Below are 14857 nucleotides of genomic sequence, written 5' to 3' on the forward strand. Positions count from 1 at the left end.
AAATTAAAAAAAACAAAAAAGGTGCAAATACTTCATTGATGTAATATAGTACTGTTGGAAATGAAGAAAGGGAAAAAAGTCTGATGTTAAAACAATACACAATCTCAGCATGTTGGTATTTTTTAATGGTCATTTACACAAAATTAATTTCATAATTGTGGTGGGTTGAGATTTTCCCCCCAGCCTTAACTTTGCCAAACCAACTCACTTAGAAGCAAGTGGAAGCTGTATTCACAAGCAAGAGCTACACTCTACAATGGAATGCAATTAATATCTACAAAATATACAGTATTTACAATATTATACAGATATTTACAATTAGCAAACAACACGAAAATCCCCCTGGTCAGAGACCAGGGAAGCTGTTCCAGTGCCCTGCCCTGTCCCTGTCCCAAGAGAGAAGAGGAGCAGAGAGAAAGCAGTGGGTTAGACTTAACTAAACAACACAGCCAAGCCAAGGTCAGCCAAAAAAAAGCAGGTTAATCTCTCCAGAGTGAAGCAAACAGAGAACAGATCAGAAAAGAGAAGTAATTGCTTTGGTACAGCTTGTTTTATAACAGGTATCCCTCCAACTAATTTGTTCAGAATAATCATTAGTTTTCCTTTTTACACCCAATGGTGATTTATTTATATTTTTCTACTTCTCTGCTCAAAATCTGTACCTAAATTTTAAAGGCATGGCCTAAAACCACCCCAATAATGAAGAACTGATGTGCTGTTTAAAGATACAAGGGGCTTAGCCGACCTGGCTGATAGTGGAATGCTATCCTTCCAAGGGGAATCAGAAGAATTCTTAATAAACTAAATTGTAAATCATCTGGATACAATGTGTGTGGCCATTTGTTTCTGCACCTACATTTTGAGAAGTGAGTTTTAATATGGAGACTTTAAAAATAAATAATTATTGCATGCAATTAAACTGAACAATTTCTCTGATTGCACTGAACATGAAAATAGGATTTTTATTCCCTTGCTTTTTCTACCCATCCCCCCTTACCCCACCTGATGGGTTTTAAGTCTTACAGCAAACACAAGTGGAGAAAAGAATAAATTTTTAAAAAAATGTAGAAGAGACTTTTGCTGAACATTTTGTAGAAAAATTATTTATTGTATTGTGTGAAGTCCTATTCATAACAGGATTCCCCCCCCCCCCCCCCCCCCCTATAAAATGCTATAAAAGTGTTTAAAAATACATTAATTTTATGGATGTGATGTTGAGGGTGCATTCTGACCTCGTAGCAATTGAGTATCTAGTGCCAAAAATATGGGAAAGAAAGGGTCATGGATAAAAGAGAGTATGTACTTTTTGATCACTCTTGGATCATTATTGTTGCTAAGCCTTTCTGTTCTTATGTTACCATATATATATATATATTTCTCATGTATTTACAATGGATAAAAGGAAGAGCTTACTTTTAAGGTTGTGCAAGCACTCCATCTTGGTCTTTTCTTAATTTGCACTTTACAGTAACATCTTAACTTGAATTTGGATGATGACTAGTAAGCATTGGAATGCCTTAGTTCATTTCCCACTGTGTATTTTGTTCTGCTTTAAAAGGACACTGCCTTTTCTTTCTTTCTCTCTCTCTCTCTTTTTTTTTTTTTTTTTTAATGGTTTTACAGCATAAGATTATGCTGTTATTGCATTTATCTTTTCCCCTCACTAGTTTATCATCACATGTTGCTCTGACTTCATTGTCTTCTTTTGGAGTCTTTCCACGGCCTTTCTGATAATCACTGTACAAAGTGTTACTGTCTCATCTTTGGAGCATCATGCCAATGGATTTGAACCCCTGTTGCATCTGGGGCCTCATGTCCCAGTGAATCCTAACTGCTCTCACTTCTAAATGCAATAAGTCTGTGTATCTACTAGCATTTCATGTGTGCTGGGATTGGGTTGGGTGCCCTGAATCCTTAAAATTTGTGCCCAGAAATAAAATTTAAATGCTTTTTTTTTTTTAGTAATTGAACTGTGAGTCCTATTTCCTTAGGGTAGGGATCATTAGGAAAATCTGATTATGTGCTTTTTGGCATAGGAGATAGATCATTGAATGTTGTTCTTTTATTGTAATAACTTGGGCTAGACTGATAATGTGAAGCCTTGTGTGCTATTAGCATACACTGAACTGCTGAACCCAGAATTAAAACGTCTTGGATGCTTTTGTACTGTTGTTCAGGATAGGATTTTGCATTATTTCTAATGGCGTTTAACTGCATTTGCCAGAAGGTGCAGTTTTACTGGATCTAGTATTGGGTATTTTGTTTGTTTGCTTGTTTCATCCAGAGAATGAACTGGATCAGGTTGTTACTGCAAAATTAGTATTATCTTTGTTGTGTCCAGTCAGATGACTGAGCTGATCAAACTCACCCAGTCACTCAGTCAATCTGAAGGGAGTGATTTGGAGCACCCAAGCACTTTCCTCTTTCACAGCAGCCTGTATTTGGACTGGATTAAGATGCTTTCTGGCCATCTTCTAGTTCCCCAGAAATTGTGTGGTTGTAAAAATATTTTATTGTAGATAGTGTTGTAATAGAAATATAAGCTACAATCCATTTTTCCCCCCTTTAAAGTATGGTAAATTTTATTGTGAGAAACCTAATTGCAACTAATTTCCTTCCTTTCCTCCCATACTATATATTACATCAGTAGAATAATACAGTAAGATTTCTTGCCTGTATATATCCTGGGTTTATGCTGGTTAAAGCTTTAAATAATAAAATGTTAACAAATCTCTTATGACATTTTAATCCACTTTTAATGGAAAGTAATTTGTAACCTATATTTTTTGATAATGCTTTATATTATTTCATCTGAAGTGTTGCGGGCCTGCTGTTTTGTTAGGAGCAGGCTATGTAAGCATGAAGACTGGGGGACTACTGTGATAATGTGCTGGGTCCAGGCAGCTGATGAGATATGAACACTACTTACTGACAGCAGTCATCCCCATGCAGATGGCATTTTCTGAAAAGGAAACAGTTGCATTCAAGGATTTTCTAACAGCATTTTCTCAATGGTTAGCTGATGAGTGACCTTTAATAGGCATTTTATATTCTATAGCATTCTGGGAGGGAAGAGATCAGTGCATTAAGCATTAAGTGATAAGAATTATGTTTAACAATTTGAGAAGGATTTGATTTGGTATTTTTCTGGGATTTTCCTTTTTGTGTGTGTGTGTGATTTTTATGGTTGTTTTTGGTTTTCCCCCCTCCTCTGATCTGACGTGCAGGTCTGTTACTTTTGTTTCTGCAGGGGAAAGCTATGTATGTGGTTCCATAGAACCCTTCAAGAAACTGGAGTACACGAAGAATGTAAACCCAAACTGGTCAGTGAATGTCAAGACAACTTCTACTTCTCGTTCAGTACCTTCTCTTGCCACTGCTAAAGGAGGTACTCCAGACACAAAAGAGAATAAGGATTTCATTAGGCCTAAACTAGTCACTATCATCAGGAGCGGAGTGAAACCACGGAAAGCAGTCCGGATTCTGCTCAACAAGAAGACAGCACATTCATTTGAACAAGTTCTTACTGATATAACTGATGCCATCAAGCTGGATTCAGGGGTGGTTAAACGATTATACACATTAGATGGAAAACAGGTAAGAGTTTTCATGATGATTATTCTCAGCATGAAGAAAATATAATTGTCCAAAAAGAAAACAATAGTATGTTAATAAAAAAATGACTTTTTCTTTAGAACAGAGAATTAGGCTTTCCACTGTTTATAGTGTTAGCAGTTCAGGAACACATCATGAAGCATTACTTGGCTTCAGTGATGGGCTTGTCATTTAAGATAAATAATAGCTCTAAATCTGTCAGTCGAAAGTGTGATGTGGTTTTGGCACTGTATGCCGGAAATGTAGGATGAAGGTTGTAATTTTGAAGCGGCTCATTCTGTTAACTTGTTTCAGCTTTTTCTTGCAGCAGTTCTATGACTCGTTGTCCTTGCCTTTCCATAAACTGTAAGAACAGCAGTGAGGACACATTCCACCATGATAAGTGCAGGCCTACTGCTGTCCAGAGTGACCAAACAATGAAACTTACTGCAGGTAGAATGGACTATGAAGAAGGTGCAAGCTTAGAAAATGAGTGAGCTTTTTCCCTTTTGCAGGAAAACAGGTAGGGTTGTGTGATGACCGCATTTGTTGGGGAAAATCTTGTAGCTTGCATATTCTATTAAATACCTTAATGCAGTGTCTCTCTTTTATTTTTCCCCTATGACTTACTAAATTGCAGTTGAGTGGGTTGTTTAACAGACTTCTTACTGAACTTGGAGATGGAGAGACAAAAAAAAACCAACACAGAATAACCCTACTTCTTTCTTTTTTTTTTTTTTGGTCTTTCATTTATTTGTAATTCATCTACGGACATGTATTAATTATAGCAAAACTGAAGAAGCTGTTAACCTGGTGAAGGACAAGACTAATTTCAGCTTGACCTGAATTGATTTAGAGCAATGGTGACTCTAGAGAAATAAAGCAGATACTTGCATTTACAGATGTAACTTATTAAACTGAAGAAATGATAGAAGTGTAACATGTGGGTAGAAAGATGAGCAAGCAGTCTCCCTGAGAAGCTAGAAGCTACTAGAGACCAAGATACTTGTGCTGTAACATAACTGTGTTTTACAGATGCTATGCTTGGTGATTCAGAGATATGCAGCTACCAGTGTAGCTACCAGGAGAGGCTGCAAAATATTCTTGATACTGGTAAATCTAGTCAGCTAGATGGAGTGGTGATCCTAACACTATTGGGGTTAATATGCAGGCATAGCTCTGGAAACATCTTCAGCAGTACCTTCTGATCTCAGAGGGCTGGTTAATGGACAGTCTGCCTATTTGGACCTCTGGTTCAAATCAAGGCCATTCTGTATTGACCAGAAGTTGCTTCCATCTGCTACTTTGTATCAGCAACCTCTGACACCAGTTACAGGCAATAGTTCAGTTCTTGAAGACTGCATACATGTCTGTAATGATTCTGTTACTGTGACTTTGTTGGACACTTTGACCTAGAGCGAAAATGTGGATGTGAAATTCTTTTTGCCTGCAGCAAGGGTAAAATGTGTGTCTGGGGAAGCTCTCAACTCCTGTCCTTCTTACATTGCCTCATGCTCCAGGGAGCACTAAGGTTAGTAAATCTGAAGAACAAGTTGGGATTTTAAAGCTGCAGAGATCAGCGATGGTCTCTGCTGTGACCTTGACAGAAGATGTTGACTATTCCAGTTTCTGCAAACCCTCTCAATAAAAAGGGATGTGTGTCTGGTTTGTATTGTATATGTAAATAAACTTGTGGTTTGGTTATGAAGAAGTGCAACCTGGAATGATGCCAGTGTGGCTGTTTGTCTCCTGGATAATGTGCTCAGGTGTTTTGTTGATTTTGTTGTTTTTCTTCTAATATTCCAAACTCCTCTTTAATGGTTGTGCTTAAAATGAAAAATAGACCTTTGCAGCTGTTTTAAAGCTCTAATTACTGGAAGTAAATAGTACTACACTACTCCTGGGGGAAAAGAGAAGACCAGGTTTTCTTGGCTGTGATGTTGTCAAGTCCTGGGATCTGAGATGAGCTGACATCAGTATTGTAATGAGATATTTGTTGCCTACCTTGTAGCCTGAAACCTAAAGGCTTTCCCAGGAGACTGGTATCTCCACAGTCCTTCCCTCTTTGATTATACAGTTGAAATTGTGTAGCTCACTACCTAATCCTACTGGTAAGGGCAGGATCTGGGGGGTAGTGTGCGTGTCCTGCCACTGTAATGGAGACTTTGCTCACTGCATGTACAAAGCAGATTCGCTGTCAGGAAGGGAAATGAATGATCCTGCACTCAGCAGGAGCAGCCTGTTGCTCATTCGTGCTGGGGGAAGTCATTGATTTCCTGTGCTGCTAGGCAATTGCTGCTCCATTTTTCTCTGCCAAAAGCCTGATCGCCCAGATGGCGTTGGGGGCATGATGATGGATTTCTTTATTGCTAATTCAAGCTGTGAATGATTACTGAGAGGAAATCCATGGTAAATCCAAAATTTTGCCAGTTGGGAACTTCTCCTGTGACTCCTGCTGGAGCTTCAAAGGTTCCGGAGAAGCCTGTGTTCAGTGGCTAAATCTAACAAATCTGTGATTAAATCTTTCATCACTAACTTAAAAAGCAATAAAATCTTAAAGCTCTGAGCCAAGAAAAGTAATTTACTGAGAATAAGGCTCTCCTAGGATTATTTTTTTGTGAATGTAACTTGGAGAAAAGCTGTTCTGTACAGTCATCTCTTTTATGAGGCCAAGACTGGAGTTGCCCATCCATGGCAAAAATTGACATAAGTCCCATAAATAGTTAGTGCAGTTGGACAATGAGGTATAGATGCCATTTGTTGAGTGCTATCATTGGATGCCTCAGGCTATAAAAAAAGATAGTAGTAGAAGTCAAGAATCCGAACTGGGCATCTGCATTAGGTGGCTGTTTCCTGCTGACATTACACATTGAAGAATTGAACTTTAATGTTCTGTCTCCAACAGCTTGGTTAGTTCTGATGTCTTGATTTGTACTTCTAAAATACATGATTATGTATTGTATTCAGTTAAAAGGAATTTAAATTATGGTCTATAAAAGTTGATGACAATGTAAAGAGCTTATTTTGATGGTAGAGGTAGTGCTGGATGATAGAGGTAGTGCTTGGACTTAAGTACTTAAGGAAAGTTATGATTGCTAGGAAAAAAGCTCTTCCATGACATCCATTTGCTTCCTCCATCCCCAGAATTCCTTCCTAGTTTTGAAAAAAATCAGGGTTTTTTAGGTGCACATGGTTCTTTGTGGGCCTTCCTTAGAACTGCAGGGAAACCCCCTACAAATTAAACCTGCAAAAGAACCTGAGAAAACAACCCCTGATAAAAGAGACCCTGACAAACCAGTCTTGTTTCATTGGGTTAGTGGCCTTTCAGGGACTGAAACTTGGTTTTTTTCCCCCAGCATCGGATAGGTATTTACTTTGGATTTCATGCATTTAATTCAGTTTTGTTAAAATGTGTTTCGCCTTACAGACAGAGTGACTTTGCATTTTCTTGCAACTCTTCAGAATCTCTGTTTTGACATCAATATTTCTGAAAATTTAGAATATTGCACAGTATACAATTGCAATCTGATTGTGTAGCACATTATCGTTGGCTTGCATTTAATATGCTTTACACAATTCGATTATTGATGACTTCTCAAAGCCAGACAGGTTTCTTCTCATATATGGAATAGTCTATGTATGTTTTTATGGATATACTTTTTTTTTTTTTTTTTTTTCCTCCTGGTACAAGGAAGTGGTGCTGTTTGTACTCTAGAGGAAGAGAAGCAATCACTTCCCTGTAAGATGCTGATGGATTTGAAGAAGATAGTGGGACTCTCAGAGGTGTTAAACTGTTTTATGAGCTCAGGCCAAAATGAAAACCTTTCCAGGAGGAGGTCTTGCAATGATTTCCTTGCCAACTTTGCTGTGTAAGAAAAATAAAAATAGATGAGTAGGTGTTATGGCTACCTGTAGGAATACAGATCATGAGGGCATGCCCTTACTGTGAGTATTAATAATGTTTTTCCAGATTAAAATCTTAAGTATATGAAAAGGTATTGTTAGTGTGGACCCTTAATATTGTCATACATTTGTGCAGAGGAGGAGCACTTTCTCATAGCTTGCTTTCTCATGTCTTGCTTTATTGTAGCTGCACCATTGCAGTTTGGCTTTTAAATGTCTCTTAGCAAAAGGTGTCATTTTTAGTTTGTGTGCTACAGTATGGTTTTGTAAAGGCAGTGTGTGGACACAATGCAAGCATCAAGGATACCATCTGCTTGAGGAGATAAGGCCTGATTATTGTGTTGCGAGCTCAGTTCTCTGCTTTCTGTTTAATTGGCGCACTTGGCTAAAATGGAAGAAAACTAATGAAGGTCACACATAGCAGCAAAATTATGAAACAGTGCCATTTTTAGAAGTGTTGTGATGTGTGTATTTGTTCAGCATATTTACAGTTTGCATCTTTAGATAAAGACTAAATTTTGGACAAAAGTGCTTTCTTACCTTTAAGTCCTCCATTTGCATTTTGTAGAGCAAATGTGGTTTATAATGGGACCTACCTATTTGAACAGGTGGTTTGTTTACCTTAACAAGATTCAATAATGCAAACTATTTGTCAGTTTATGCATGATATTGTCAGTTTGGCTCCAGACAGGTAACTTTCCAGTGGCAGTGATACCAGAATAAAAGTGATTGATTTTTTTTTTTTTTTATTTTTAATAAATAAATGTTATTACAAATCAATTTGCCTCTACAAATTTGAAATACAGATACTCTTACTTGAAACCATAGGTAGAGGATGTCCCTCAATAACTTTGCTTTACGCTATTAAAATAGTTATTTAAAAATTGTGCCTTCAAGGAAAGAGAACATCACAGTTCTGGAAAGTTTCAAGCTTCTTCACGAAGTGCAATGTTTTTGTTTTTTATTGGAAGCTTGCTCTTAAGGTGGTATCCTAGGATACAAAATAAATTAAAAATTCCTGTGGACTTCTCTTGGTGAAGGCAGCTAATGTCTTAGTTTTTAATATGGAATTACTGTTACTGTTTTAAGCAAGTAGTCTTCAAGAAAAATAAGTGTGTTTTTTTTTTTTTTTGTGGGTTTGTATTTAACGAGTGGAAACCATTTCATAATGCAATAAATTCGTGGCCAAATCTACCCTTTCACAGGATGGATTAAAAATATCAAGTGTCTTTTTTCTAGACCTGGATTGTCCTTGGTACAGAAAAGCCTACATAAAACAAGGTAAGTATCATTCACAAAGACAGACATTCTCAACTTGGTATTTGTGTAACTCATGTTATGCTACCACCTTGACAAAGTTAATGTTAAACAAAGAAAACTGATGTGCAGCAAATGACTTGTTTTTTAATTCACATCAGTATTTGTAATTGGTTCCATTCTTAACATAGACAGCACATTTCATTTTAAGGGCTGACTGACTTCATGTTCTATTTATTTGTTCCTCGGTTGTAGTTACAATTCACTTGAGATGCACACAACTTAAAATCATTACTAGTCTGAAAAATGTGGACAATAAGTGCTATTTTATCTTCTGTAGGACCTCTCTTGAGTACAGTAACTTTAACTTCTGTCTCTTCTTGAAGACTTTGAAGCTCCCTACCAGTCACAGGCATGCAGAGTTAGTGTTAATTGAGCAGAGAACCGTGGTTAATTCTCTTGACACGTAGCTGCGCAGATACTGACCAATTCTGAGCAAGCATTTAAGTAAAATGGTTTCTACAGCTCTTGCAAGCATTTTAGCATGAAAGGAACAACTAGAGAAACTTGTGCTTGTGTTCTTGAGGTGATACTTCAATATTTCACTACCATCGGGGGACCTGAAACCCCTTTTGCTTACACTGTACAAGCTGGTTCTTCCTAAAGGACTTCCAAAGGCAGCCATACCTCTCAGAAAACACCTGCGCTGCTCAGGTTTAAGCAAGAAATTTAGAGCCCTAGCTGGGAAATGCTGACAGATTACCATGTTACGTAACTGAGACACACTCTCCAAGAACAAAGAGCGTCTCTCCAGCCTTTAATGTGCCTCACTTTCCCTCCTTCCTGCCTGCAGTATATTTTATCAAAAACTCCCTTCTTTCTCTAGAAAATGTATGATTTGTGGCTAATTTTGCAGGATTTCAAAGATGAGGATTTTTTTCTCAATACTGGAGAAAAGGTCCCTTCCTGAAGACATGGCAGAATAAAAAACAAGCACCACCACCCCACCCCTCCCCAAACAAACAAAACCCCCCACCAACAAACAGACAAACACCCCCTCCCAAAAGAAAAAAAAACAAAACACAACAGTCCAAAACCCAACCAAACCCAAACAAACAAAAAGCCCCCAAAAAGTCACTTAATAGGTGGTGATGGGCTCTGGGGATTTTGGAAGATTCTTATGATTCCTATTGAGATAAGTGGACTTCTGTTATTAAATTCTGTACTTTCAGTAAAAAGAAGGCATAAAAACCTGATTCAAAGCCGTTCAAAGACATGCTAGAGTAGACAGTTTGCTGACAGTAGGCATTATTCTGGTGTTAGAGGAGAGCTGTGATAGATCCTTGAACTCTTGTGACTCTGAGTAGGCTGTTTTGGTGTCATGTTATGACATTGACTAACAATTTTAATTGTTACTCAAATAAAGGCTTCTGTAAAGGAGGGAACAGAAGCCCATTCCTAATTGAAAGCAGTGTGTTAATGCATTTGTCTAGGGTCGGTTCCTATTAAGCTGAGACTGACAACTGTGTAGCTCTGTCTCCATAAGCTCTCACACAATAAGAGTTTCCAGGGTTGCCAAGTGGCATCCCTTAGGAACTGTAGGCTGACTGAAAATTAAGAAGAGAAGATGCCTTCTTCTGTGACCTTTAGATTGGCATTCATGCTGTGCAAAAGAAAAGCTGTTATTAATTTAATATGGCTGAAAACCTGCAGATCTGCTGCAGTATACTTTAAATATAGTGTAGGTTCATCTTACTGTCTTATAAGAATGTTCAGCTACTCATTAAAGAGTTTATGTACAGTCAGAGGCGCTTTTTATTTTTTTTTTAAATTGAGGAATGATTTCCAGCTCCTCAAAGGTTTTGAGGATTGGGTGAGTCTGAGGAAGGTTGTCTTGGTGGAAAAGGAGATGTTGTGGTCATTCAGAACTATCAGTTACTAGAGTAAGTGCCCTTTTCCTCTATATCTGAGCCTTGCTTCATGAGCAATAAGAAGTGTTTCTCACCATGCTAAGTTCTGATTTATGTATTGCTGGCCAGGGTGCAGAGGAAAAGAAAATGGAAGCAACCTCAACTGTATGGTTATGTTGGGAGTGAATGTGTGTGGGTTTTTTGCTTCTTTCATCAAAAAGAACTTTGAAAAGTACTTGCAGATGCTGTGTGACTATTTGGTGGAGACAGGCATGAGGTTACTTGTAATCATTGGAAAGTTTCTTCTGCGCAGTACCACACAGTTCTCAGGTTCTGTGTCAACAGAGGAATGTTTCTGTGATGCTTTCAAGTAGTGGTCACCATAAACTTCCTCTGTTCTTCTCCCCTGTTCTGTTAAGGTACTGTATTTCTTGACTTTCACTGAACAAGATAAGCTCTATAGTTTGAAGTTCCTTCACTGTGTATTGTCAAACTGTCCTGTTCACTGGGACAATATTTATTTTTGCTCTCTGAAGTTGTTGCTGTTTGTAATATTTTTCCACTGGCATAAATAAGTGTCGTATGTTTCCTTACTCTGAAGTGATGTGATGTAATAAGACTGTAAAAAAGCATAATGAATCTTGGATTGCTGGATTGTTTCTGTTTCTTCTAAAACCAATTGTTAGAAGACGGCTAAAACTTCCCAGCCATTTAGCAGAATTCTAAGCATCATCAAAAGAAAATACGAATGTTTTCCTCTTATTTTTTTAAATTATTTTTTTTTTGGTAGCGCATGTTCCTTTCCCAAGAAATTAAATCATACTGTTTATGGAAAAATTTCTTAATACTGCATGCAGCTTGTTGGAATTTCAGTATTTGCTTTTTAAAGAAACGTTTTAGTCTAATTCTCCCCATGGATCGTTGGGCCTTGAAATCTTGCACAAACACTTAGAAAATCTTGGCAATCTCTCTTTTGAAAGAGTTGAGTTAATAACCTAAAGGGTGATAACGTTTAAATCAAACTCAAGTTTGAGCAGTTATCAAGGACATATGCTGTCTCAGGTTACTTATTTGTTTATTCCTTTCCACTTACTTTTCCCTTCAGCACCTTTTTCCCAGCTGTTGTGTAGAAGAAAATAATTCTGTGAACAATGACTATCGAGAAGGCAAACTACATAAATATTCTGAAACTAGCCATGGTTTTCTGTGAAACCTGATCTTTCCTTTTCTTCTTTTCTGTTTATATGAACCAAGACCTTTAAAACATCACAAAATGTATTTGATACTGGCATAATAATCCTAAAATTACTGATGGTTGGGGAAATCATAATGACAACCCAATTTTGACGTTTTTTTTTCTGATTAAGCTTTTATGAACCCAGTTTCTTTTCTGAAATTGTGGTCAGCTGAGAAGCATCTTAACTTACTTTCAATACTTTTCAGTTTCTTAAGCCAGGCACTTTTCTTGTCTTGAGTAGCTAAAGCCACAAATGTAATATTAGAATAGAATAGAACAGAATAGAATAGAATAGACCAGGTTAGAAGAGACCTTCAAGATCATCGCGTCCAACCTATCAACCAATCCAACCCACCTAATCAACTAAACCATGGCACCAAGCACCCCAACAAGTCTCCTCCTGAACACCTCCAATGATGGTGACTCCACCACCTCCCCGGGCAGCCCATTCCAATGGGCAATCTATTCAGTCTGGAATTGCCTCTTGCGATTCTTTTTCTTTAGAAATTGAGCCTAGAACAATTATATACTTCTCAGGTGCTCTTCAGATTAGTCAAGATGAATCCAGGTCTCTACCTTCAGAAGGCTTTCTTCTTCAATGAACCTTGCTGTGTGTTGGAGATGCAATTCTTTCACTGCAACACCGTGTGTGTGAGGATTTCAGCTGTGAATTCCAGTAGAAGTAAAACTGAGACAGAGGTTCTTCAGGGACACCAATATTAAGAACTATTAAATCTGTGATGTACAGTGCATTCTTTCCCCCCTCTATTCCACTTTAAGCTTGAAACTAATTTGCTCAATCCTGTAGGAAGTCTTGACTTAATCTATTCTGAATCTTTGTCCCTACTACTGTGTGCCAGTTCATGGGGGCAGAATGCCCAGACTCAATCAGATTTAGGAACTAATACAATTACCAGTAGGTTAAAATATTTCCATTATGCTGAATGAAGACAGTGGTGCTCTGAAAACAGCTTAGATTGTTATGAAGAAATAAATTCTTTTAAGACTGCTTTCCTGATGTTCCTGGTTAATGGTATGTGACAAAACATATATCACGTATGGTTTATTTTTGAAATTTCATTAAGTACTTTGTTTTTCCTCCCAACAAATTTTGGAAGTAGGTCAGACCACCTGCTACAAGGATGTTTTGGTTTGAGAAGGCTGCTGAGGAGAGAATCAAGCTTCATTCTTGAGGTCAGAGACAGAAGTGCAAAGAAGTCTTTGAGGACTTGAGGCATGCAGGACAGGGTATGTTACTTCACAAATAGATAAAAATGAACACAGATGGGTGTTAAATTGTCAGAGATAACTGACTTTTAGTTCAGAAAGCAAGACAGAAGACTGTAGTATGCTCCCACTGGAACTGGCAAAGCATTGTGGAGTTTTGAATTCAGAGTTGGGTGTTACTGAAAATAAAACTCATGTTAAGTAGTTAAGGCTGACTGCCTCTCCCAAATCAGTTTGTTCTGGTGGATTTGGTTTTCCATTAAATGTTGGATTTCTGAAACTTCTTTTAAATAAAACTTCTCTGAGCTTTAATAGCTTAAAACGGTAAGAGACGTTTATTCATCAAAGTGAACAGGGAGTGAAATCTCAGTTTGAACTGCTTTAATTATCATTTTGGCTTGGTTTAAGCAATGTTTTTTTCTCAAAGCCGCCAGGCAGTAGGGGAAGATTTGGAGCATCTTTTTGTGGAATAGCCACCAGGGTAGAATGCCTTTGATTAAATATGAGGCAAAACGTTGCCTGAAATGCACATGCTGACTTTTTAAATAGAAGAATGTTTGCTATTTAAAATACCTTCACCTGCCTTTCTTTACAGCCAGGTTATGTGTCTATTTTGCATTAGTTTGAATTGCAGACTGCAGCTGCTGCTATATAGCATGCTAAACCTTTGACACCTTCTTTATTCCATCTGTCCCTGAAATATCCATCCTACTGTCTAGTGTTCCCTTCCTTGACATCTTATATGTCTCTTGTCCTGGTTTAAGGCTGGACAGATCCTCTGTTGCCCCTGAAAGGGGCAAAAGAATGACACACAAGTGGATTGGAAAGTAATGGAAAGTTTAAATGGAAAAAAATAATAATTCGTGCTCTACAGAAACTGCAAAGCATAGTGGCAAAGATAACCCAAAGCATATGGAGCCTCTTACAGCACATCCAAAGGCCTCCCAACACTTCCCTTCTCACCACCTGAGGGTGTACCCCAAACCCCCAGGACTCTTTCTTCCCCCCCCCCCAGCTAGGCTGGTCTCAGGTTGACCAGATTTGAGACTGCTCCCTCCCTTCGCCTCCTGGCATTAGGCCTAGCCAGCCCTAAGAGGCCCTGAGATACTCCCCCACCGTTACCCGGTAGGGAGCATCTCCCATGGGAGCAGAGAGGGAATAAAGAGGAAGAGAATGATTTTGCAGATGGATTTCTAGAGTGCAGGATTGTTTCCTGTGTCCACCTTACTGGGCTGGGCACTCGGGACACCAAGGGCGTAACTGATGCGGCAGGAACAGGAGGCACCCAGCCTGAACTGCCACACCTCTGAATCGTTTGTATGTTTCTGGAGGTTTTATAGGAGATTCCTTCACCTTTTGTAGTTTTTAACTACTCATTTCAGTATGGCCTTCTCTTTTGATTTCTAGTCACAACTCCTGTTCATTTAAAAATCTAGCACATTCTGACAAACGGCACTTTCTGTGGAGTTTGTCCTGCGTGAAATGGTCTCCTAAGCACAACATCTAGATTCTGTAGTCCACTCTTTTGTTCTGTCTGTAAATCTTGTATGCTTATAATCAAGATTTCTTTACCCTTCTGCTGTTTCTCCATCTATGGAATCTGTGTTTGCATCTTACACCCACACAAAATCTGAGTTAAAGCTAATGCAATGTACAGGGTGTTTAAGTGGCACACTTACATGCTCCTTGGAGAGGAAATAACTTTGAGAAGGAGGTGAGTGTAACACGC

The 14857-nt window shown here is 38.3% G+C and overlaps 1 protein-coding gene across 3 annotated transcripts in view; it reads left to right on the forward strand.

Moving 5' to 3' along the window:
* Positions 1 to 14857, forward strand: part of DCLK1 (doublecortin like kinase 1) — a 252098-nt gene that overhangs the window by 11117 nt on the left and 226124 nt on the right. For all 3 annotated transcript variants that reach the window (XM_054164723.1, XM_054164721.1, XM_054164720.1), the window contains exon 3: positions 3251 to 3597. In XM_054164723.1, coding sequence (XP_054020698.1) covers positions 3251 to 3597 — 347 coding nt within the window. The remainder of the gene's footprint in view (positions 1 to 3250; positions 3598 to 14857) is intronic.

Source organism: Dryobates pubescens, chromosome 10 (genome assembly GCF_014839835.1).
Source record: "Dryobates pubescens isolate bDryPub1 chromosome 10, bDryPub1.pri, whole genome shotgun sequence".
In the NCBI taxonomy this organism is placed as follows: domain Eukaryota; kingdom Metazoa; phylum Chordata; class Aves; order Piciformes; family Picidae; genus Dryobates; species Dryobates pubescens.